Here is a 22,954-nt window from a genome sequence, read left to right on the forward strand (position 1 = left end):
GCAGCACACTGCTGGTAATGCTCTTACATGCACAGCACTGCTGTCCCGGCAATGCTTGCAAGCATTCCAACTCTTTGCCATGGCATTCGGCCTGACACAGGCCCAATGCATTGATTTGAGAGACTGAAAATTGCAAAATGGAAATCAGGAATTCGGAATTGTGGCAGCATTTGCAAGGATTTGCAAGAAACAATTCTCAGATGATATCTAAGTTATTTCACACCTTTTAATTCATTTTTTTCATCTTATGTTTTCTTCTAGAACTTGCCACTATTTTTCTCTTTGTTTGTTTGTTTGTTTTGTTTCCTACCCTACTTCTGAGGCACAGTTTGTGCAGGGAACTTATAGCCAAAGGCTGTAGCTCCCCACAGCCACAGAAGGGAGATCTGGAAATGGAAAGAACTATGCTTTGGGGAGAAGAGCGGGTTTTCATTGGTTTGGTAGCATTTTTCCTTTGGATTATTTCTGAGAAAAAGCTTAGCCCTATCCCCAGGAAACAGGTGGACAAAATCTTCTCATGGCAGAAATCTAATACACAGGAAATAATTTTTTAAATAACAATGATCCTTCTAGATACTTTCCTTTACTATGTCCTGTAATTTACATTTGTCTTGAAGAAGAGGTATACAGAGGAGCTATCAGAGGAGCTATCAGCTGTTAATGGCGGGGAAATAACTCATTTGGCACAAGGCAGTTGGCAGATTCCTTTGAAAAAATAAGAGAATGCCATCCATCCCAGGATGTGTGAAAAATGAATCAGCTCAGATTCAGATTATTTCTGTGTTTAGAAATATGCAATGTTTATGGTGTACAGCTTTTGCTTAGTGAAGCTGGTAACCTTTCTTGCTGCTGTGATGCTGTTCCTGGAACCACGGGGAAGCAGAGGAAGCTCTCCCAGGGGAAAAGTTCCTGGACCAGAATAAAAATTAAATTGAAAAGGGCAGCCATGGACCGGAAGGGGGAAAATAATTCTGATTCATTAAGCATGGAGTGTGGAAGCAGGTGGGGGATCAGAGACCCCAGTGGGAATAGGGGCTGGTGGCTGTGGGGGAGAAACATGATCTGAGATGGAGGAGAAGTAAGAGTGGAGAAGGAATTTTTAGTGGCACAGTTCTCCAAATTGAAAACTGATCTTTTCATGGAAATGTGAAGTTTTATTGGAATGATGTCTCAGAGAAGCTTAAAGTGGGAGAGATGTGCCCCTTCCTAAGGTATCTTGAGTTCCAGCAGACGAAACTATGAATGATGGTATAACAGGTGGCACCTGTCACGTGGTCTGGACATTTCAGATTAGCCCAGATTTGATGCTGTGTATCAGGCATATCTAACATGTTGATGAGAAAATGATTCATTCCACTTTGGGAATTTATAGAGGTTGTGTTACCAAATATACTTATGAACTCCTTAGACTTTCGGTTAAGTTCCAAGTCAGTGAAATAATCAGTGTCGCACCAAGCTATACACTGTACTTAATTAAATATTTTAAGAGAAAGGTCCTAACTGCTGATTCAACCAATCAACTTGGTAAGAGCTCAGCCTCTAGACAACAGTAATCCTGGTACTGGCATTTAAATAATACTTCTACACTCTTCTAATATAGCTCTTTTACTGTAATTGCATATAGCAATATATTACATTTTGAGTGGTGAGATGGAAATTTTGTTGTAATTGTTTCCCCAGCCAATAGTTCTGGTTTATTAAATTGCTAATAGTTGTCTTCTAGAATGAGAAACAAACATGCCCTGAGAAAGAAAAGGAATTATTTCAAAGGTCAGTATTACTTAAGCACTAGTTTCATGCTTACAGCGGACTGGAGTTAGAAGTAATTGGAAAACATACTGATATTGCAAGTGACAGACCAGAGGAAAAAGCTTGCACCAAAGATTGTGTCCTGAGTTTCCTTGGTGCCTCAAGGAAGTGACTGGCTTGAAAATGCACAAATGCTTTATACAATAATGGTGGTATATAATATTAATGCAAGGATTAAACTTGATTTCAATTTCCCAAAGGAAATGCCTGGGAAAAAATCTATACCATGAGAACTCTAGACAGTGTATCTAAAACACAACATAGTTATTTTCTTTGAGTATTAATGACAACCCATTAAAAGAAATTAAGAGAAACTCTCCTTCCAATGGTACATTTATATTCATGCTGCTATAATGTGAAGTAGTTTCTGTTTGCAAAAAAACAGAATTGGGAATATGATCTTTCTGTAGATTTTGAATTTCCCCTGACCTTTGAATTGCACCATTGTTTTTTCATTCATATGTAGTAAGCCTAGTAAAAGTTATCTAGGTAGTGATACAATGAATTTTGCAACTTTCTTCTTTTCTGATTAAATTTTAGATACCTTTTAATCAAAGTAAATAAAACAAGCCCAAAATGAAAAACAAACAAAAAAAACCACAACCCAAACCAAACAAACAAAAAAACCTGAAAAAAACTTCAGGAAAGTTCATCATCCATCAGTTATTTTTGTCTGATGTTTCTTATATCTAATTATTGTATTTATTACATAAAATATATTTTTTGATCTGTATAGCTCTATCCTTCAGATACACAGTTTATATACCAAACAATATCAAATTATTAGTATCAACTGTCTTCTTATTTCACTACTCCGTCTTGTATTTTATGTGGGGGAAGTCATAATTATATGAGACAAATGTGAAGAGACAGATGATTTGAAATAAGATAAATATTAAATAGTGAAACAGAAAGAAAAAAATAAATGTTTTGGGACAAGTGAGCAGAAAGAAGGCTAGTGAAGATACTTCTAGCAAGGCATCCTGTGATCTGTTAAACTTTCTCTCTCTTAAATATATATTTCATTATATGAATAGGTTATTCTTCAGAAAAATAATGCATAAATTTTACTACCATGACTTCTTCATTTCGATGCACATACAGCTACTTCTTAGCTTTATTATGTTTGCAATTGGACATATTGCAGACTTTATTCAAATGGAAAAATAAATCTTTCTCAGATCTTAGTTTTAAAAACTTCTTAGGATCAGTATGCCACTGTCTAAATTTCTGGTTTCAGAGTACTACTAATATAATTCTGAAAACTGGATAGTAAGAAATCATAAGAAATTTTGCATAAAGTAATTAGTGTCTCTTGTGTTTTTTAAATACTAATTTGAAAAATACCTTTGAAGACATAGCCTTATTTCATTTCTTCTGTCCTCTCCATGACCACATTCTCCAGGTGAGGATCAAAACCACTATTTTAATTTTGCCATGGTTTATGGATTCAGCTAATACTGCACTTGAGCAACAGACAGATCAGTTTTGAAGAACTGAATCAGTTAAGATACTTCAAAGTATGGATGCCAGCTTAGATTTAGATGCAGAGTATTTGCTGGGAGGCTGTTTTCCTCACATAAGTCCTTGATAACTTCTTGTCATGAGACTATTCCATATCTCCCCTTAAAGGGCATGATCCCTGCTAGGGAGAGAGAGAAGGGAAGCAAAAGTGGGACAAGATTATAAGCATAGAAGCAGAACTGTTTCCACTTTGCAAAATAATTAAAGAAATAAAAATAGCTTGTGCACATTGCCAAAAAGTCTTACTGCCTTTCAGAAGTGAGAGAAGTAGCTCTAAAATGGTCTAATTTTTCTGGTGAATTATGTAAGTAATTTAGTATTGATTTTAATATATTTTGCTCATTTTCATCAGATGAAATTTCACCCTGACTCTTTTAGACCCTTTTTTTTTGATAAAGTAAAATAATTAGAAAATTAATTGAATGTTATTAGCTTAAGCTTACAATGGTCTAATTCTTCTTGCAGTCATGCACAAGGATTTTTACATTTCTATTTAGTTTCAGAAGGATTTTTGACCTTTTTTCTAGAAAATATCGTTACTGAAGCCTTATTAGGAACTGTAACATTTGAAATAGTTTTCTTCTTTAAATATCATCCTCCAATTTCATAATGTATTTTGATTTGTTCCATAAACAATGTCTGATATTTCTCTTGGAGCAGATCAAGATAGATAGAGAACTAACCCCTTCAACTCAATTTATTTTAAAATATTAAGTAAACATCAGTATTTATCTTGGAAAGGAATCGATTTTGATTGATAACTATAATTGAGAAGATGCAGTTTTTCAATTTGTATGTTTTGCTATTAGATCCAATTAATCAATATGTGATTACCTGCCTGGCTGTTTAAAACAACAAGAGTTTATCATAAATTACTTGGAATGTAGCTGGAAAGTCTGTCACGAGTCTCTGCAGTCACCTGGTAATCTTTCCTCATTTTTCTTTCTCACACATTTACATCTCTTTTAACTCAGAATCCAAATCCAAATGAAACTGGTAAAAGTAGGTGAAAGGTAAAATTAGGATGAAGAGGTCAGAATCTGTTTAGTATTTCTGAATTGAGATTTGATCTCGGTGACATAGTCTGTCAGTCTGGTCTCGTGACCTCCTGCCCAAAAGTAGTGCAGCATCCCTGTTAATTTTCCTGTTCTGACATGCCTTTGAGGACAACACCAAACTTTTTCAAATGGAAGAGTTTGAAGATCTCATTTAACTCCAGCTCCAGGATCAGCTGTTCAGGTGACATGCACTTAGGGGTGCTTTCTTCATTTAATAGATTTAGTTGCCTCTGCAAAGAAAATGTGCCCTAAGGGGTAAGGAGACAGGTTTTCAGGAACTATCTTGTGGCATAATTCCCTTTTAGTAACTGTAGACAAGTGAATTGTATTTGTATTTCTTAGCTAGTCCAAAATACTCCAAATTATCCCTGGAGGCATGTGATTCTCTCCTCTTCATGGCCTTGCCTTGAATTCCCACGACAAAAATTGTGATGTTTTTGTGGTTATTCATTTATTAGTATGTCTGAGGAGCAGGAAAGGTTTATACAGAGTTCTATGGAAAATTACATTTTTCTGAAGAACTGGCCTCTAGCAAACTGTGAGTTCATTCTCCACTCTAAAGAGGAAACTAAGGATGAGGTCTTTATACTATCCCTGTCACAGCTCATGTTACCATGAACTCTCCAGCTGTAAACAGAGCAGATGAAGTATTCTGATTGTATAAATGAACTTATTTGGCCTGAGCAGAAGCATTTGCCCAAGATCAGGACAAGAAAGGCAAGGGAAGGGGCAATGTTATGGCAAAAAACTGGGGAGCTCCTAACGCAGTGAGGGGGCCAGGGAATGGAAGCTCCTGCAGGACGTCTGGAGTCTTAAATATCAACCAGATGATACAACAGCCTTCTGCAGAGTAATTTTTTTATCCTCCACTTGTATGGACAGCTCCTGCTGCAACTTGGGAATTACAGACTTACTGTTTGCATACTTCAGTTTTATTCCCATTGGTTTCAGTTACTGTTCATATCTCTGCCATTATTTTGTTTGCTTGCTTTCCTGCTTACAGTTCAATGCACTTTTCAGAGCTCCTTCATTTTGCTGAAAATAAGACCTTAGTGTTACTCAGAAAGGAGGAATGCATTTGCTGTTGTCGTGGCTTTAAAACAGTAACTAAAAAAATTACTTATTTCTTGCTGTGAGATATGGATTAGAGCAAAAGCAAACAGGCTTAAAACTTAAAAAGGAATAAAGAAGGTTTATTAACAAACTACAAGAATAAGAACACCAGAATAAACTTCCAGAAAACCCTTTTTATCCCCTACTACCCACCATTCCTTTGTTCACATGACAACATAGAGACAAAAACTTTGGAACTTTGGTGGTTAAAACAGTCCCAATTCCTGCTAGAGTCTTTTCATCAGTCTTTGTAGAGAAACAGAAGTTTTCTTCTGCTAATCTATGGAATTTTCTATAAGAAAGCTATTTCTGTTATAGCTTTCTATTTTCCTGATGCCAGCTGCCCAGAAATCCTGTCATCCGTTCACTCCTCCCATTTCACATCACTCTGAGGTGTGTTATGGGTCAGTGAGTCTACGGATGTTATTTTTAAGGATGAGTTATTCAAAGGCGAAAGTTCTCTTCATCTGTTTCTGTGAGCTCCACTAGAAAACAGTTTTCTCATTGCCCCCCAAGGCTGCAAATCTTCACTCTGTTCCAGCACTTCTCTGTATCACAATTACTCTACTTTTTACTCAAAATCCACACTTTGAACACTCCATTCCTCCCTATATACTCTGCCATGAATTAAAGGAATTTTTTCAGGACCTTATTGTCCATCTCCATAGCTTTAACAGAAAAATATTTCACCTTATAAAGCATCTCCTTATTCTCTACCTTTTCTGAAGCTTAATTTTTTTCTTTACTGTCTCTGATAGTTTATAAAGTCTCTTTACATGTTGATTACTCTCTCTTTCTCTCTCTGGATAAAAGGATTAATCTGCAAGTCTCATCTGGGTAATGAAAGGGTTAAAATCTTGCCCAGGTTTTGTAGATGGTTCTGTGATATCTGCCGGAGCAGCAGCTGGAGTTGTCTGCGATGGAAGATTCTTCATGTCTGCTCTGGAGAGTGTGGTCGCTGTCTCAGCCTGCCGTAGGTCAAGAGCTTTTTTTCCTTTCTTTACTCGGCAGTCTCTGGTGAATTCAGTCACAGCAAAAACTGCAGCCGAGCCAGGGACCGGCCTGGCCCGGCCAGAGCCCGGGACAAGCCCCGCAGGCCCCATCTCCCGGCCGGGAGCCGCTGGGCCCAGCCCAGCCCCTGCCCGGGCTGCATGGTCTGGGCAGGGAACGGGAGGCCAGCTGGGGCTCTATTACCTTTCACAGCCAGGAAACAAAGAGAGGAAGAGAGCTCTGACTTTACATCTTAAGGGGTGTTCACAGGTTGACTTAACTTTTTAATGGTCAAAACTGCTGTCAATTCTTAGAAATGACTGATAATTGGTCAGGAGAAAAGACTCCCATCAGCCACCAGCAGTTTCAACTTCCTTAGCTCCCAAAGCTATCTTAAAGGTAAAGCCACCCCATGACAGCTGTGTTTATAGTCACAATGTTACTTTGACACAAAGATGAGCATGGCCCATATTGGTGGTCCAAAACTCTGTAAAGGAGGGGGCAGCAATCAAAGCACTGAAGGAAAGCACACACACCACAGAGGACAGCCCAAGCAAACTCTAGATGCTACTCTGTGAAAGTGTATCCACTGGGATTTCTATTTGTCAGCCCAGGTGGCTGTGATGTCTGCCTTTTCCCATTCCAGTTGATTTACCAGGAAAATGGATTATGCATTGTGTAGCTGAAGCCAATTATCTGTCATGTTGTCATGTTGTCTCTGCCTTGTCCCTCTCAATTTACCACTTCTTCTTTATGCTTCGTTTGTAACTTCCTTTGGAAAGAAAACATAACTTTTTGTGCTTTCACACAGTAGGATGAAATACTAGGCCTTGAGGTAGGGTGTTTATATAAAAAAATTACTTTTATAAAAAATTTATAAAAATTACTTAACACAAAATATTTTTTTTTCTTTACATGAAGTGTTATAGCATAAGAACTGAAGGGAAAGTTTCATTATTTTAACTTGGATCAGCCAAAGACAATGCTCAGTATATTTGACCTCAATGAGAAAATGTTTCCAAGTATCATACTGATGATGGCAAAACTTTCCAGAGCTCTGTAGACATGGGATGATATATTTGGGTTTATTAATATTTTAAAACTATGTGAAAGTACCAACTTTCTGTGTCAAGTTTTGATAGTTTAGTTCTTTTCCCTTCAAAAGAAGTTTACTAGTGGACTTCTAAGCATGACTGACTTTTGAAAGTCAGTCATCTGAAGTCATTATACTGGGCATTTCTGCCTGCTGGAACGGAGTGCATAGGTTGAAGTCAGCTTAAACACGTTGCTCTCCTCAAAGTCACTTTTTCTATTTGCTCAGTAATTGTAATTGTTGGGTTGAGCCATATATACAGCTCCCCCATGCTGATCTGTCTGGCTCAGGAAAATAAAGCTTTCTGTTACTTTAGAAAAGTCCATCTACACAACAAGTTTGTCCTCAACTGACACAGCCATTTATCTGCACTAAAGGCCACCCATTGGTCCCCTTGGTGTTGAGGGAAATTCCTATATGATAGCTGTAGCTACTTCCAGAATTCTTTTTTAAGCTTCATGGGTTTCTCATCCTTGTCTGTCTTCAATGAGCTTCATTTCATGGTAGAGGTTCATTGACTGATCACACAGAATTGGCAATATTGCAAATTACAGCAAATATTTTGGGAAGAACAAAAACATGTTAACCAATTTGTATGTGCATTTCTCCCTTTTTGCTTAAGACATCCAGTTAACCACATTCAGATAATAAAGATGAAGTTTCTAAAATTCATGATTTTGGTCAAGTCTTCCAGTATACAGAAGTCCAAATACAGAAATTTTATCAACAGATAAAACAAAATTATGATACTGGACACAGTAACGGTGAAGAAGGTATCAGTTATATGAATGATTCTGTCCATTACTTCTGATAACCAAAACAAAGATTTATTTTTAAGTGTTTTATAAAAATGTCATGGTTTTGAAGCACTAGCTAAAAAAATCACTAGAAAACTTACTTATTTCTTGCTGTGAGATATGGATTAGGAGAAAGGCAAAACAGGCTTAAAACTTAAAAGGAATAAAGAAAGTTTATTAACAAAAGTACAAGAATATGCAACCAGTATAAAACCTCCAGAAAGCCTTCCTCCCCACCACTTAACTATTCCCTTGTCTAATTGACAACATAGAGACAAAACTTGGTGGTTAAAACAGTACTAACTATATAATAGTCCTTTCATCAGTCTTTGCAGAGAAAATAAGTTTCTTTTTGTAATTCCATGGAGAGTTCTCCACAAGAAAAGAGTTTTCTCATGGATTTCATTCCCATGGTGGCAGCTGCCCAGAAAACTCTGCCATCATGCCCTCCTCCCATTTTCACACCATCCTGAGGTGTGTTCATGGGCCATGAACTCAGGGGGTGTCATTTTACGGATGAGTTATTCAAAGGCAAAAGTTCACTTCATCTGTTTCTGTGATCATCTCTGGGAACAGAGGTTTTATCCTTTTTTCCTGGAGGCTAAGTGTCTCCATCAACTCTTACTTCTCTTTTTCTGTTTCAGCATTTCATAGGATTACAACTATTCATTATCTGCTCAGCTTCATCAATAGATTAATTTTACACAAATCTACACTTTGAAATGCTTCATTCCTCCCAAAATACTCTTTTATGAATTAAAGGAGGTTTTATTTAAAACATTATTGTTCATCTCCATGGCTTTAGCAAAAGAATATTTCAGTTTATTAAAGCATCTTCTCATTCTCCTTCCATCTGAGGCTTGATTCCTTCTTTTACTGACTTTGACGATTTATGTTGTCTCCACATGCTGATCACTCTCACTTCCCCTCTCTCTGGAAAAAGGATTAAATCTGCAGGTCTCATCTGAGTAGTGAAAGGGTTAAAGTCTGGCCCAAACTGCAGCAGGTATTCATGGTGTTGGATTTCAGCTCCTCCGGCCCCTGGAAAGGCTCCAGCCACCCTGCTGGAACAGGAACCGGAGCTTTCCGGGTATGGCCGCAGCAGAGCCCAGCCCTGCCTGGGAAAGGCTTCAGCCACCCTGCTGGAACAGGAACAGGACGTTTCCCAGGAGGGGCCGCAGCACAGCCTGGCCGGGGCCTGGGGCCTGGGGAAGCCCCTCAGGCTCCATGCCCCGCCCAGGAACCCCAGCAGGCCCAGCCCAGCCCCTGTCAGGTCTCACAGGCCCGGGCAGGGGGAGCAGAGTCCAGCCAGAGTTCTGTTACCTTTCAAAGCCAGAAACGAAAAAAGAACAGAAATTCACGGGTTTAGGTGTTAAAGGGTGGTGTTCACAGGTTGATCTCACTTTTCAATGGTCAAAACTACTATAAATTCTCAGAAATGGCTAGCTGCTGGCCAGGAGGAAAAAACTCCCAGCAGCCTCCAGCAGCCTTAACTTCCATGAGTGTTTTCTACTTTTTTCTTAGATGCCAATCCATCACAGAAGATATCCATGAAATACTATTCAGTTATTACAGAGGAGGTCTTCAGAGAATAATTTAAAGAAATTTAAATAACTTTTAATTTTTATTTAAAAATTTGGATACATGTAAGATCCTAGGCATAATGTTATCTGAAGATCTAGTGAACAATGCATGTATATATGTTCATACAGTTTTACGTAAGCTATGCAGTCACAGACAAATTTTTTTAGATCTCCACATAATTTGTAGAAAAAATGAAAATCAAGTTGAATAGCACCCTGAGGCAAAAGAGAAAATAAACTTTATGCAAAGCTCAACATAATCAGAGGGCAAGGATGTTTTAAAGTATTTTTATTTCTACAGTTTTGGGCTTGCTTGTCTGTATATATAAAGTGCAAAGATGAATAGCTTTTTTTATGCCCTCTGTTTTTGCAAAATTTCTTCATTCAGTTCTCATGCCTGAGAAAGTGGGGTTTTTTGAGCTGAGAAAGTGTTTTTATTGCAATGCTTTGGGGTTTGGTTTGTTTGGAGTTTGTGGAGAGGAGTGGGTTGGGGTATTTTCATTAAGGTCTAAGGGGGTAATGAACACTGTGAAGGTGTCACTGAATTTTAATTATTATAGTCCTTTTTTTTTTGGTCACTGAATGCAGCTGAAAAATAACTAAAAAATTTAAAGCATTTAACTACATTGAATACATTGCTTACTTAGGGCATAAAACATATATATTTCACTTTAAATCAAAATTACTTTCTCATAACATTGCTAGTAAAATTTTAAATAATAAAGGCTGGAAATGAAAATTTTAGACAAGACACAGCTTTACAGAAAATTGAAAACAAATTGATTCAAAATGAGGAGATGCAAGGTGTCATCTTCAGCTCTGTAATGTGAACTGATTTTCTTGCATGCCAGTAGTGCTAAAATAGATGACTACCCACATCAATATCTTTAGGACTTCTAGTAATATGATGGTTACATGCTAAGTTTAGCGCAGGCAGCAAGCCTTTTGGCACACCAAGTCAGATTTCCAGTTCATCAAGCAGGTCGAGACACTACAGGGTGCTCTGCCCAAGTTTATTGAAGCATTCATTACCTTTCCAAACTGGTTTAGCACCCGGGGAGGGATTTTTCCTGCCAGATTACCCACAGATGGTTTGCAGACAAACTGTGAGATAGCTGTGGTTCGTGTGAGAGAGCTGAAGCTGGGCTGGGTTGTAGGTGCATGGCTGCAACTGAGACAGTTTTATGGGCAGCTAGGATGTAGATGTCGGGTGGTAACAAGACTCTGTGGAGCCTTCTCCAGAGACCACTTTGTTTCTTATTCCTGGGATTCTTTTCTTTCTCCTTGTCACAGCCCTTGTCAAACAATATAAATTTACAAGTACTAAGCTAGGTGATTGCCTTTAACAGATATAACCCACATATTTTGGCTGTATACTGAATGCATTCTGGACTACTATCTTTATGTGATGACATGGATTTTAGGGCTTCAGACTGAGAGGATTATGTCTCTAAATCAAAGTTTGTGAAGTATAGCATGATTGCTATTGTAATTAGCAGTTTTCTTCACTATACTTAACTAAGTCCCACTGTTTGGTTTTTGGTTTTTTTCACTAGTAGAAAAATTCATCCATTCCCTAGAGAAAGGAGAACTAGTGAGGTACCATTTTCTGCAGGATTTATGTGACTATTATTGTCTAAATCTAGCTTTTTATGAGATTTAAATATATTGGTGAGAATATTTAATAGTCTGTATGTGTGCATTTGTGATTGTGCCTGAATTTCACTAAATTGCTACCTTAGAATGACAATTTTTATTTTCTATACTCTTCATATGACTCCATCATATCTTGTGGTTGTAGCTATAATTCTAAACAGAGCTTTCCTAAGAGCTCAAAGTTGTCACAAATACTCTGTCATGAACATTATCATGTGTGTTTATTTAGTTATCAGTGTGTTTATTTAGCTATCAGTAGACACAATGTAGTAAAAGGGGGCAGATGTAACATTGAATTGGTAGTAATGTGGTAGGATAGTGAACTTCAAACAGAAACTGGAGCTCTGCAGCACCTCAAAGGCAACTGGAGTTGTTTGAAGCATAGCTTTTGTTTAGAGCACTAGACCTGGATCAGCAAATATGATTTAGTTTTCAAAGTGATGGTCACACTTCAAACAAGCCCAGCTGTTTCTGAAGTAGGTGTGTGAAGATTAGGTAGAAAACCATCCTCTGACACAGTTTTGTAGTAAATATTTTAAATAGAACTTTAAAAAATAAATAAATCTCTGTTTGTCAGTTTCTTATTTTTCCTTTTTATGGAGAAACATGGATAGTGTTAGGTGGAGTCGTGTAAATTATATGAAAAATCAACAAAACTTACTTTTAGTTCATACACTGTGTAATGTTTATGTGAGGTGATCATACACCTACATGGGTCGTCTGGCAAATCATGCAACAAAACTCATGGGTGTGCATGCATTTGTCATCAGAAAAGACAACTCATCACTGCTTAGAAGGCATGGACTACATCCCAAATTTGGGATACTGCTTTTCTGGAAGTCATGCTATTGTCCTGCATTGCACAGAACTGTCAATGCCTGAAGGACTAAATAACAAAACGTGGACAAAGGTGCATTGATTGCCTGGGCTCTGAGCAGAATCTGCCTCTGGACCACCTGCCTGTCCAGTGGGCAGCTAAAGAATGTATTGCTAACGAGGTTGTATTTTGATGTAAATGTCATATTTATTGAACATAATCACAGGAGTCCTGCAGAGCTCTTGATTAGCAGTATTTTTTCTTATGTGTTGAGCTACTGCTTTGTTATGATCTGGTTATTAAGAGATACTTCTACTCAAATTAAAGTGCAAACAAGATCATGTGCCAAAGTCAATGATTCGGATTTTATTAAACAATAAATGTGAGTGAGAGAGATAGAAATAGGAGGGGGAGAAGGGGAGAGCCAAGAGAGAAAGAATTGAAAAACCTCAAAGTGTTTTATATCAACTGCCCTGTAGTCTTAAAAAAAAAATAGATGCCAGTCTGAATGTTAACATAATTTTAAGATGCTTTATTATTGCTTTATTTCCAATAAAGACACAGAGGTTAATAAGATCTTTGTTGCCTATGCAATTTCTAATACAGAAGACACTATTCCTTAATTTGGTTTTCTTGGCATCTGTAACTACGTTGTATATTTTTCCTCAGGACAAAGTCTATGTCAGTAATTACCATTTCATCATATTTCCTGATGAGGAACATCTGTGACTAATTATCTTGTTTTCACCACTGAAGTTTTTAAATTTTATTGCAATATTATAGACAAAATGAAAGATTGTTGCTATTTTTTTTTAGGATCTAGTATGATTAATATTCTGGAGGTTGGAAGTTTTTCAAAATAATAGAATTAAGCATGATTTCTCTTTCTTTAGCCTCATCTTTTTTAGTTAAGATCCTTATTTTTTAAGTTAGGAGCCTTATTTTTTTTAGTTAGGATCTAGTATGATTAATATTCTGGAGGTTGGAAATTTTTCAAAATAATAGAATTAAGCATGATTTCTCTTTCTTTAGCCTCATCTTTTTCTGTAGTTTTACACTGAGTAAATTCATGAAAAAATTGGAAACTGGAAAACAGCAAAATTCTGGAAAAAAAATTAAATAAATTTAAAGTGTTTAATTATTTTATGTTAATTATTTGGTATAAATTCTGAAAGAGTAAAAAGTATGATTTTACTGTAGAAGGAAGGTTGGGTTCTGAATCAGAACAGGGGACTTGTTGACCTATTAATAATAACCAAATGTGTGATCATGGATAAAATTTACCCAGAGACAATGCTGAGAAAGCAGAGAAGGAGACAAGTGTCAGGACAGTTACACAAAATGAGAGAGAAGAAAAGGTCATGCTGTATTTTGTCAAGTTTGCCTGGAAGAAAACAACAAGTTGCTCTGGGGAGAAGCAAATTGAAGCCAGGAAAATAAAGAGTTTGGAAAGTGAGTCAGGGATGCTAAAAAACAAGTAGACTAAACCAAGGAATCTGGAATTGGCACCAAAAAAACCTGCACATTCCTTACCCAGGAATTTTACTCAGGTCTTTTAATAGAAGACCTATTCTGTTTACTGGTAAGTATGTGTTACTTCTTATAGTCACCCTTCATATATCCTCTCTGTCAGGATTTATTTTAGGTTATTTCTTAGGGCCATGTACTGACCTCAATCTGCCTTACAATGAGGGTTGTATGTGTGCATTGATGTGCTGAAGCCATTGTACAGTCTGTAAAGCACTTCAATAATTTGCATATTGTCCAGGCTTGTTCTTTTTATAACTTTGTGTTAATTTTAAATTTGTGAGGGAAAAAAAAAAAAGAAGTAGGATGGCAAGCATAAAATCGGACTCTGTGCTGGCGGTGTGAGGTTGTAGTTTTGTATTTCAATGCAGCAATTTTTTGTGCTTGTGCTACTGCTCTGTGACCATTTCACATCTTTAATAATTAAATATCTGTAAAAATATATAACTGATTAATCAGAATAAAACCAATCCCATTTTCCATAAAATTATTTTTTTTAATTAGTCATAGTCTGTCATTTTAGACCATATTTTGCTCTCTTCATTTCTTGATAGATGAAAAATTTTTCAACTGTGGAGGCATAAATTGTCATTAGTTTTTATGCAGTGCAATGTTTAATCTATCAAGGCATATTGGTATAAATATCTTTGATGCTAAAAGACGTCACTTGAAAATTATGATATGCTGTAGTCTGTAACGTAGCTATATCTGCAAATTATTTATGTACTTTTAGAAAAAGTGAATATGAATATCTGTAAAACAAAAGCATTCATTATTAAATGGAAAAAAGTTGATGGTATAATTCCCTTTATTATATAGCTGACTCTCTTCCATACTACAGTAGTGTGATTTAAGGAAAAAATCCCTACAGTCTCAACTAACGACACTTTCATCCCAGTTCTGGAAAGTGTGCTGCCATAATGTTGCACATGAGTAATACTTCTGCAAAAAACAGTCCAGTGTGTATAGTAAAACATTCTGAATACACATTGTAAGCCAGTCTGCAGTTTCATCCTAATGTATATAAGATTATGAGCTTTTGAAGTCACATACCTGAATTACAAATTCAGCTTTATTATGGTTACAGATGTTTATATGAGTGAGGTTTTATCCCATCCCTTTTCCGTACTAGTCTGGCAGATGTTTAATTTTCTTATAGACCCTCTGTTCCTCAGTGTTCCCATCAGTCAGGAGCAAGGCACTAAAGACACAATTAGTGTTATTTCAAAGTAACAGGGTGTGTTGCTGTCATTCACTGTGATATCTATTCCAAACCCAAATAATCTAGTTTGCATGATCTGCAAGACAAGACACCTTTAAAGTTTCAATCTGCCTTTTTTACGGGGAAAGAAACAAGGCTTTAAGTTCATTGTTGTTCATAAATACAGGAAAATTACTCATTTTTTATAACGAAATTGGCCACGCTGTAAGAAAAATATTTAAAAGCATTTAAAAACTATATTTTTATAATTATTAAAATATCTGCTTTTTTTAAGGGGTGGAGGCTGTCAAGTCCTTTGAAGCCTGAAGCTTTATAGCCTGATACTAAGGATTGCAAGTAAAAAACGTTGAATTTTTGTCATCTACTATCTTGTGCTTGAGACAGTTTTTTTAAGCTTTTGTCAACTCACATCTCTTATCATAATCTGAAGAGTCTCACAGAATGCAGGAGATTCTAGATTAAAAAGGAAGAAAAATCTGTTGTTAATTCTATTATGTCTTTTCTCCCCCTTTTTCTTCTGTTTTTTTTTTACTGTAAATGTTTTGACAGACCAATACCTGCTGGGTGGACATTGTTCTTCAGAAAGCATAAATTTTAGAGATCAGTCCACAATAGATAATACAGAGCACCAAATCTAAATTATTTAAATAGAGGAAGTGGGCAAATATGAATAAGCCAACAGATTGCATACTTTATTTAGCAGTTTTCCATTAAAAAAAAATTTAACTGTGAAGCCAGAAATGCCAACTGGGCACTTTTTAGCTGGTGTCATGTAAAATTTACACTTTTACATGACAATTTTTCAAGCTAATTTGGGAAATGATGGAAAAGACATTTGTGTTTGGCTATGTGGTACTGATTAGAGTGTTATACATGGATCACTCTTTGTGGTTACATTAAAACCATATGAATTATATTCATATTATTATTGCCTTAGATTCAAGTGAAAACTACCATGGCATATTTGTGCCCATATCTTCTGTGTTGTGTCACATTTCTTCCTGAAGTAATCCTGTGTGGGAAAATCACTGCCAGAAACTGATCCATTGCCTTAATACTCACGTTGTTGTGGAGATTCTCTTTGACTTCAAAAATCTGGTGGAATTAATCTTTATATGGCAAGTGTGAACTAGCAAAACTAGGCAGATTACATCATAAATCCTGGCAGTGGTTTGTTCTTCCCATTATCTTTGAATTTCCCATTATCTAGAATGGCTGTCACATCAACTAACATGTAAACAGATGCATTTAAAGCTTCTTTCTGACTGAATTTTGAAATATAATTTTGAATACTGTGGTACTCTTGTTCTAAAAAATCATGAAAGTAACATGATACAGCTGGTGAATTTAGGTGACTTTTCTATAAAATTCAGGTTACTTAGGTCACAAAGCTACACCAAAATATTTATATCCATATCCATTCAGTAAGTTTGAATTATCTTAATCAGATACATAAATTTTATCTAGATTAATCCTCAGTTCTCTATTGTTATTTTGGGTTCTTTTCTAGAAGCAAGTTTTTAGGCCTTTCCTTTTTTTTCAGGTACTGAAAGGGTATTTGAGTATTTTTCTGTTTGCTCAAAAAAGCTCTTAATCTGGGAACACAGTCATCATAGTAATTTACTTATTCACAGTAGCAGGCCATGCTTGGGATGATTTCTTCTACCCAGAAGGCAATGGCTGAATAAGTAAATATTTGCAAGACTTAGTTCAAAATCTGATGTAGATTTAACTGACTATTTAAGGAAGGAATTCTTCTTGATGGAAAGCTATGTAGCAGTTCTGCATTTGTCAGATTTTTTGTCCAGTGAATGTATTGGAATTATTGATTCTTATAGATGTTTACACGGGCTCTGAGCCTCTGAAATGTTTTTTCTTTCTTCCAAGAGCATTGACTGTGTGCTTCTGTGTGGGTAAATGGCTACACATTTCAAAACTTTAGTCACTGCCCACATTTCTGAAAAAAAAAAAAAAAAAAATTAAAAATAGGGTCTTAAGTCCACTGTGTTGCCGAATGTCATGGTTTTCAGCCCAGTGGGAGATGAAACACCACAGAGCCACTCACTCAACCTCCCCTCTGTCATCCCCCCACCCTGGTGGTATGGGGAGGAGAATTGAAGTAAAATTTGTTTGTTGAACAAGTTTCGTTTAATAAAAACAGAACAGTTCTTTATAGTTTAATAAGTGAAAATACAATAATAATGGTGAATAAGAATAAGAATTGGAAAAAAAAACCAAGTGATGCACAATGCAGGTACTCAGCACACACTGACCAATGCCAGACTTCCCTTTCTGAACCCGGATCAGCCACCCTTTCAGCAACTCCCCCCAGTTTACATACTGGGCATAACATTCTGGGGTGTCTCTTTGGTCAGTTCAGGTCACCTGTCCCAGCTGTGCTCCTCCCCAGTTTCTTTGGTATACTTCCTCACTGGCAGAGCATGAGAAAAGGAAAAAAAAATGGGTCCTTCATTTAGGATTAACACAACTTAGCCAAAAGTGAAAACATCAACATGTTACCAACAGCATTCTCATTCCAGATCCCAAACACAGCACTGTGACAGCTTCTGGGAAGAAATTAACTCTGCCCTAGCTGAAACCAAGGAACTCAGTTCTCTCTCTTATATGACAGAAATCTTGTTGTAATCTTAGAATAATCAAATAGTGGTTGGAAAAGACTCAAAAGTCATTGAGTCCAATTGTTAACCCAACACTGCCAGGTCCACTACTAAATCATGTCCCTAAGTGCCACATTCACATGTTTTTTGAATGCTTCCAGCAATGTTGCTTCCACCACTTCCCCGCTTAGCTTGTTTCCTAACATCCAGTCTATGCCTCCCCTGGTGCAAATCTTCGTCTTCCTTTGCCTATTAATGGAACTCTCAGGTTGACATAGCTTGTGTTGAATGTAAAATAGAAATTATAAACCCCTACCATTCTTTTTCCATGCCAAGATTAGTTCACTCACTCATTCCTAAAATGAGCTGTGGTTCAATGATGGAAAATCCAGAGGAGGAGATTTTTAAAGCTGAATCTCCTCAGTGTCTCCAAAACTGACTTTTATGTGTTTTTAATTTAGTTTTTTGTTATTACTGTCACAAAAATTCTATTTTATTTCAGTATTTTTTGTGGGGATGATGAGAGGCTGTGTTTTTATTTCAGCTCAGTTTGGACTAGATCATATTCTGAGCAGCTGAGCATCAGAGATATGAGATCTCAGTGGCATACCCTCAATTTGGAGACTAGTTATGTATGTTTTATGCACATTTGGTCATAAAAAATAAATCTTGCAGGCCTTTCCTGGAAAAAACAAACAATGAAAGAAGGATTTCTTGAGCCAGCCCCCAGAAGCAGAAATGTAATGGTAAGAGAGCTGTAGTAGATGTAAATGTCCCCTGCCCAGTCCTGCTGACAGCACATCTGGCAGTGCTTCCGGCCTTCCTGTCCCAATGGCATCCCACTCTCTCAGGCACCCTCCAGCCTCTGCTCCAACTGTATTTCAGCTGCTGCACCAGGGAAGTCCTTGAATTTTGTTTATTGGTAACTTCTAGTTGTCCCTTTAGTAGCTACAAATTTCTGTTGAACTGGTTTTCAAGGCTTAATTTCATAGGCCAAGTGTTAAGAGAAAAAGATAAGCAGTAGTTAAGATAGGCTCTGAGATTACGTTTATTCAGATGGGGAAAACAATACTCTTTCTCAGATTATTTATCTTGGAAAAAATTGCAACGTCTTGATGTCACGGTATGGTATAAAACCAGTGCAATCAACTGAATAATTTTCATAGAGTTTTAATTCACTTAATTTCTTAATTAGCTTTACAGCCATGCAACTTCTATATGAGCTTTAAGAGTGCAGTTGTGCCTGTCAGCTCCTGTTAGTTATGCAACAGATATTACCTTCAGGGCTCCCAAAGTATGACTGACTGTCGTGGTCACTGACCATGCAAGATTTCTGCTGCAAACAGTAATTCCAGATGACAGTATTCCCTTGATCCCTGTATATATATATGAGGGAATTGCATGAGCAGAGGTCATTATCGTCACATTTATTACATAACTGAGTGTTATGTTAAAACAAAAATATGCTCTGCTTAGCATAGAACCTTTGGGAAAAAGAATGTTTCCTAAAGTATTGATCACGGGGATATCTTGGATAAAAAATTTAGTTTTAAAATAAGATTTACATATAGTTTTGGAAGTATTATTTGGAAGATGTGAGGTGTTATCCTAGTTATGAGTTTATGAAAACAGATGTGACAGAAATAATAATTTGTAAAGCCCTGGGGAAAACTCCATTTACTTTGAGACTTTCCCTGTAAAAGGCTTATGATGTAAACACAAGGAATAACGCCCTCTTTCTGTCGTCTTTCAACTCGGAGAATTCCAAGCTCTTGATGAAAGAGCAGTCTCTAGTACTTCAGGTGAAGTTGGCCACTTGAGCACTAGACATATGAAGAGGTGACTGCTTGTTGTAAGTGTGTGCAGGTATGTCAAAAGCACAGAGAAATTTCAGAGAGCAGCAGCAGCAACTGAATAAATAATTAATAGGCTTCAAAGGATAATGTTGGCTATTCAAATAACAAAGACTAAAACACTGGACACAGGTAGCCCAGCTAAGGTAGATACTAATAGATGTTTTGAGAATAAACTGAAGGTATTGGGAGGCTGAAACAACGTTACGTTATGTATAGGACTCACTGGGAGCAGAATTTTGAGAAATTATTTGCTTAAAAGCAAGGGAAAACTTGCTCTGATGACCAGAAGTTACCCTAAGAATAAACTCCATGCTGCTTAGCAAACTAGTAGGAGCATTGACCAAAGCAGTAGGGATTGTACTGGCTGCAGGCTTGCCTTGGCACAGCAAAGATGTGCAATTTGATAAACATTTATTTTTTTTTTTTATTTGCAAGGAAAGTAGGAAATGCAGGTTACCAGACTGATTTGCCTTACTGTAGTTCAGAACTCAAACCGTAAGGCACCAGATGACATTTGTTATCCTGTCCACCACCTGTCACCCAAACGGATGCCCAAGCATATGCCAAAATGTCTATTTTAATTCCAGCTGAAACAATACCAAGAAATGAGAAAACATAAACAGCAACAACATACTCCATAGATTACACTGAAAGTTTATTCTGTGAGACTCTAACAAGTATTACAGACGCTAATCCATGTGTGTGTAACAAGGGCTCCACCCTGTAGGGCTGTAGACAAAAATGTGTAAAAATGTGTTTGTGTTTGGTTTTGTGCTTCAAAATTCTGATTCAGTGTGAGTTGAGATCACTAGCTTTCTGTTTAGTCTGATTTTTCATTCAGTATGCAACATTACTTAGAACCTTAAGGACAGGAGCGGCTTTTTTTTTAAATATGAACAGAATAACACTGCTGGACTAGTAGTTTCTGAATCCTAGTTTAAGACGTACAGCAGAAGTGTTAAACATTTGAAAAGCAAGGGAAGAGTATTACAATAAAAATTTCATTTTCAAACCTAGGCTAACGGTTTTAACATACTGTGTAGCCTTATATGTACCTGACCACTAGGATGTAAAAAGCAAATACTGATTAGAAGGTAGGACACAAAGCATCAATATATGGTTCATGTGATCAATAGCCAGTGTCTAAAACAAAATCCACTGGGGGTATCAGAACAACACCCTCTTTCCTACCATGCAATTTGCATGAAGGTCTGCTGTACTTCCAGTTCCAGCTGCTGAAAAATGAAAAATAAAGCACCCTTAGCTACATGTTTCCAGAATATCATTTGAAATTTATTTGAATAATTTCTAATATATAATACCATATACTGTTAACTATTTAAAAACTTGACTAAAATAGAATGGAACTAGGAAGACCCACCAAAGTTCTGTTGAACACCTATTTAGTTCAGCTAAAAGCTGCTTTCCACAGCTTGAGGAAAAGCAGCAAACCAAGCCCTTTTGAGATCATCACAGCTTTTGACTTAAATAAGGAGATTGAGTCTCAGCTTCATCCTACTGGCTGAGAAGATAAACCACCTGGACATGTTTTTTTTCTTGATCTGCTTTCTCTTGGAGTGCAGCTTAACTTCTTGCTTGTGAGCTGGTGGGCTCTTACGACTGTTTCGGTCAAATTAAAATTAACCCAGTATTTAAAAATATGTATACATATTTGTTAAAGAGCTGTTCAAGACAATTTTTTTCTCAAAACATGATCACAAATCTTAAAGGCTTTTCATCTACCTTACTGTGTTTGTGAGATACATAGCATCTTTTTTACTATAAAGGATAAAATTAACCACTACAGCTTAGTATATCTTATGTCTGTCAAAATAAACACATATGGAGTGAAGCTTTTTCCTTATTGAAATTAATAACAACTCTACAACCGCCCTTTGTATAAACAAAAATTTATGTGTATTGTTGAAGAGCAGTGGTAAATTCAAAACATTTTAATAGAAGTTTTGAAAACGAAAAGTTTTTCAGAACACCTCTTAACTAATACACATGCATAAAACTTAATGTCAGGAGCAGCTTAAAATTCACTTTCATTTTATGTTGTTAATTCATAGGAAATTCATTCCAACTAAAAAATCTTGTTCTGAGTCATCACAGATGACTATTTCACTATAATGACTGAATACATTTTAATGGCTAACTTCAATATCAAGTAGAGTATTTTTTCACAACTCATATATTACTTATGTTAATTTGATATTAGGTAGATTTTGATTAGTGAATACCTTAACATTTTTCTCAAATGCCATATTGCAAACGCTGCCTTATGGAGTGGCAAGAATGCTCCTAAGTGGGTATGTTGAGTTGAACCTCCTTACTTGTGAAATGTGGTGTCTCTGTTGCTATGAAATTGGCCAGTTCTGTTCTTCTTCTGGTGTGGTTCTGATAGCTTGTGTATGGGGGATGCTGCCACCATTTCAAATCTTCTTTTGTTTCTAAACTTAAATCAGTAGTTACCTTTTATTAGCTGTGTCTAAACTTGAAATGATTTTGGTAGATGCTGAAGCTTACATATGCTATTTTAGTTTGTGTTGGTGATTTCTAGATATTATTAAAATCCTCAAGAAGGCACATGGATTTGATTATCCTAGTGCTTACATCTTGAGTAACTTCATATATAATTTTATTCTACAGGAATTTGCTGCACTGACAAAAGAATTAAATGCATGCAGGGAACAGCTGCTTGAAAAAGAGGAAGAGATTTCAGAACTAAAAGCTGAAAGAAACAACACAAGAGTAAGTATACAGCAGACCTTTTCTGGATATCATGTGTATGTAAACTTACATATAAATCTAGATCTTCATTTGTGTGAATCAGAGAACAAAATTCCAGCATTTTCACGAGTAAAGGTGATTCTAAGTAGCAGGACATATCTACCGTGCTACAGTCCTGAAGGACATGAGTGTATTAGCCAGATATATTGTGAACAATTACAATCACAGGAGATGTAGTTTGTAACATGGTAATGTCATTCAGTGTAAATATCTTTTAAAGCAAGGGACTCATGCAGCCTTCCAAGCCCGAGTAGCCTGAACATATCCTCATCTCTTACCAAGGCAAGAGGCAGGGTTACAACAAGCTTTGCCTTGTGCCTTGGATTCGATCTGAATGAGATGAAGGCTGCTGCACATACCACACGCAGTCTGTTGTTTAGCCTACATGCAGCCTTGTGACCCTTGAAGTGAATATCATTTGCCATACTCCTGAGCAGAGACAAGATTAAATCCTGAAATGTATCCTGTTGTGCTTCAATCAGAAGGTACTGTTTTCTC

At 36.7% G+C, this 22,954-nt stretch overlaps 1 protein-coding gene across 3 annotated transcripts in view; it reads left to right on the forward strand.

Annotated features, from left to right (window-relative positions):
- Positions 1 to 22,954, forward strand: part of LOC131573468 (liprin-alpha-2-like) — a 281,397-nt gene that overhangs the window by 149,828 nt on the left and 108,615 nt on the right. For all 3 annotated transcript variants that reach the window (XM_058827455.1, XM_058827453.1, XM_058827454.1), the window contains one exon: positions 22,316 to 22,417. In XM_058827455.1, the coding sequence (XP_058683438.1) occupies positions 22,316 to 22,417 (102 nt within the window). The remainder of the gene's footprint in view (positions 1 to 22,315; positions 22,418 to 22,954) is intronic.

Source organism: Poecile atricapillus, chromosome Z (genome assembly GCF_030490865.1).
Source record: "Poecile atricapillus isolate bPoeAtr1 chromosome Z, bPoeAtr1.hap1, whole genome shotgun sequence".
In the NCBI taxonomy this organism is placed as follows: Eukaryota; Metazoa; Chordata; class Aves; order Passeriformes; family Paridae; genus Poecile; species Poecile atricapillus.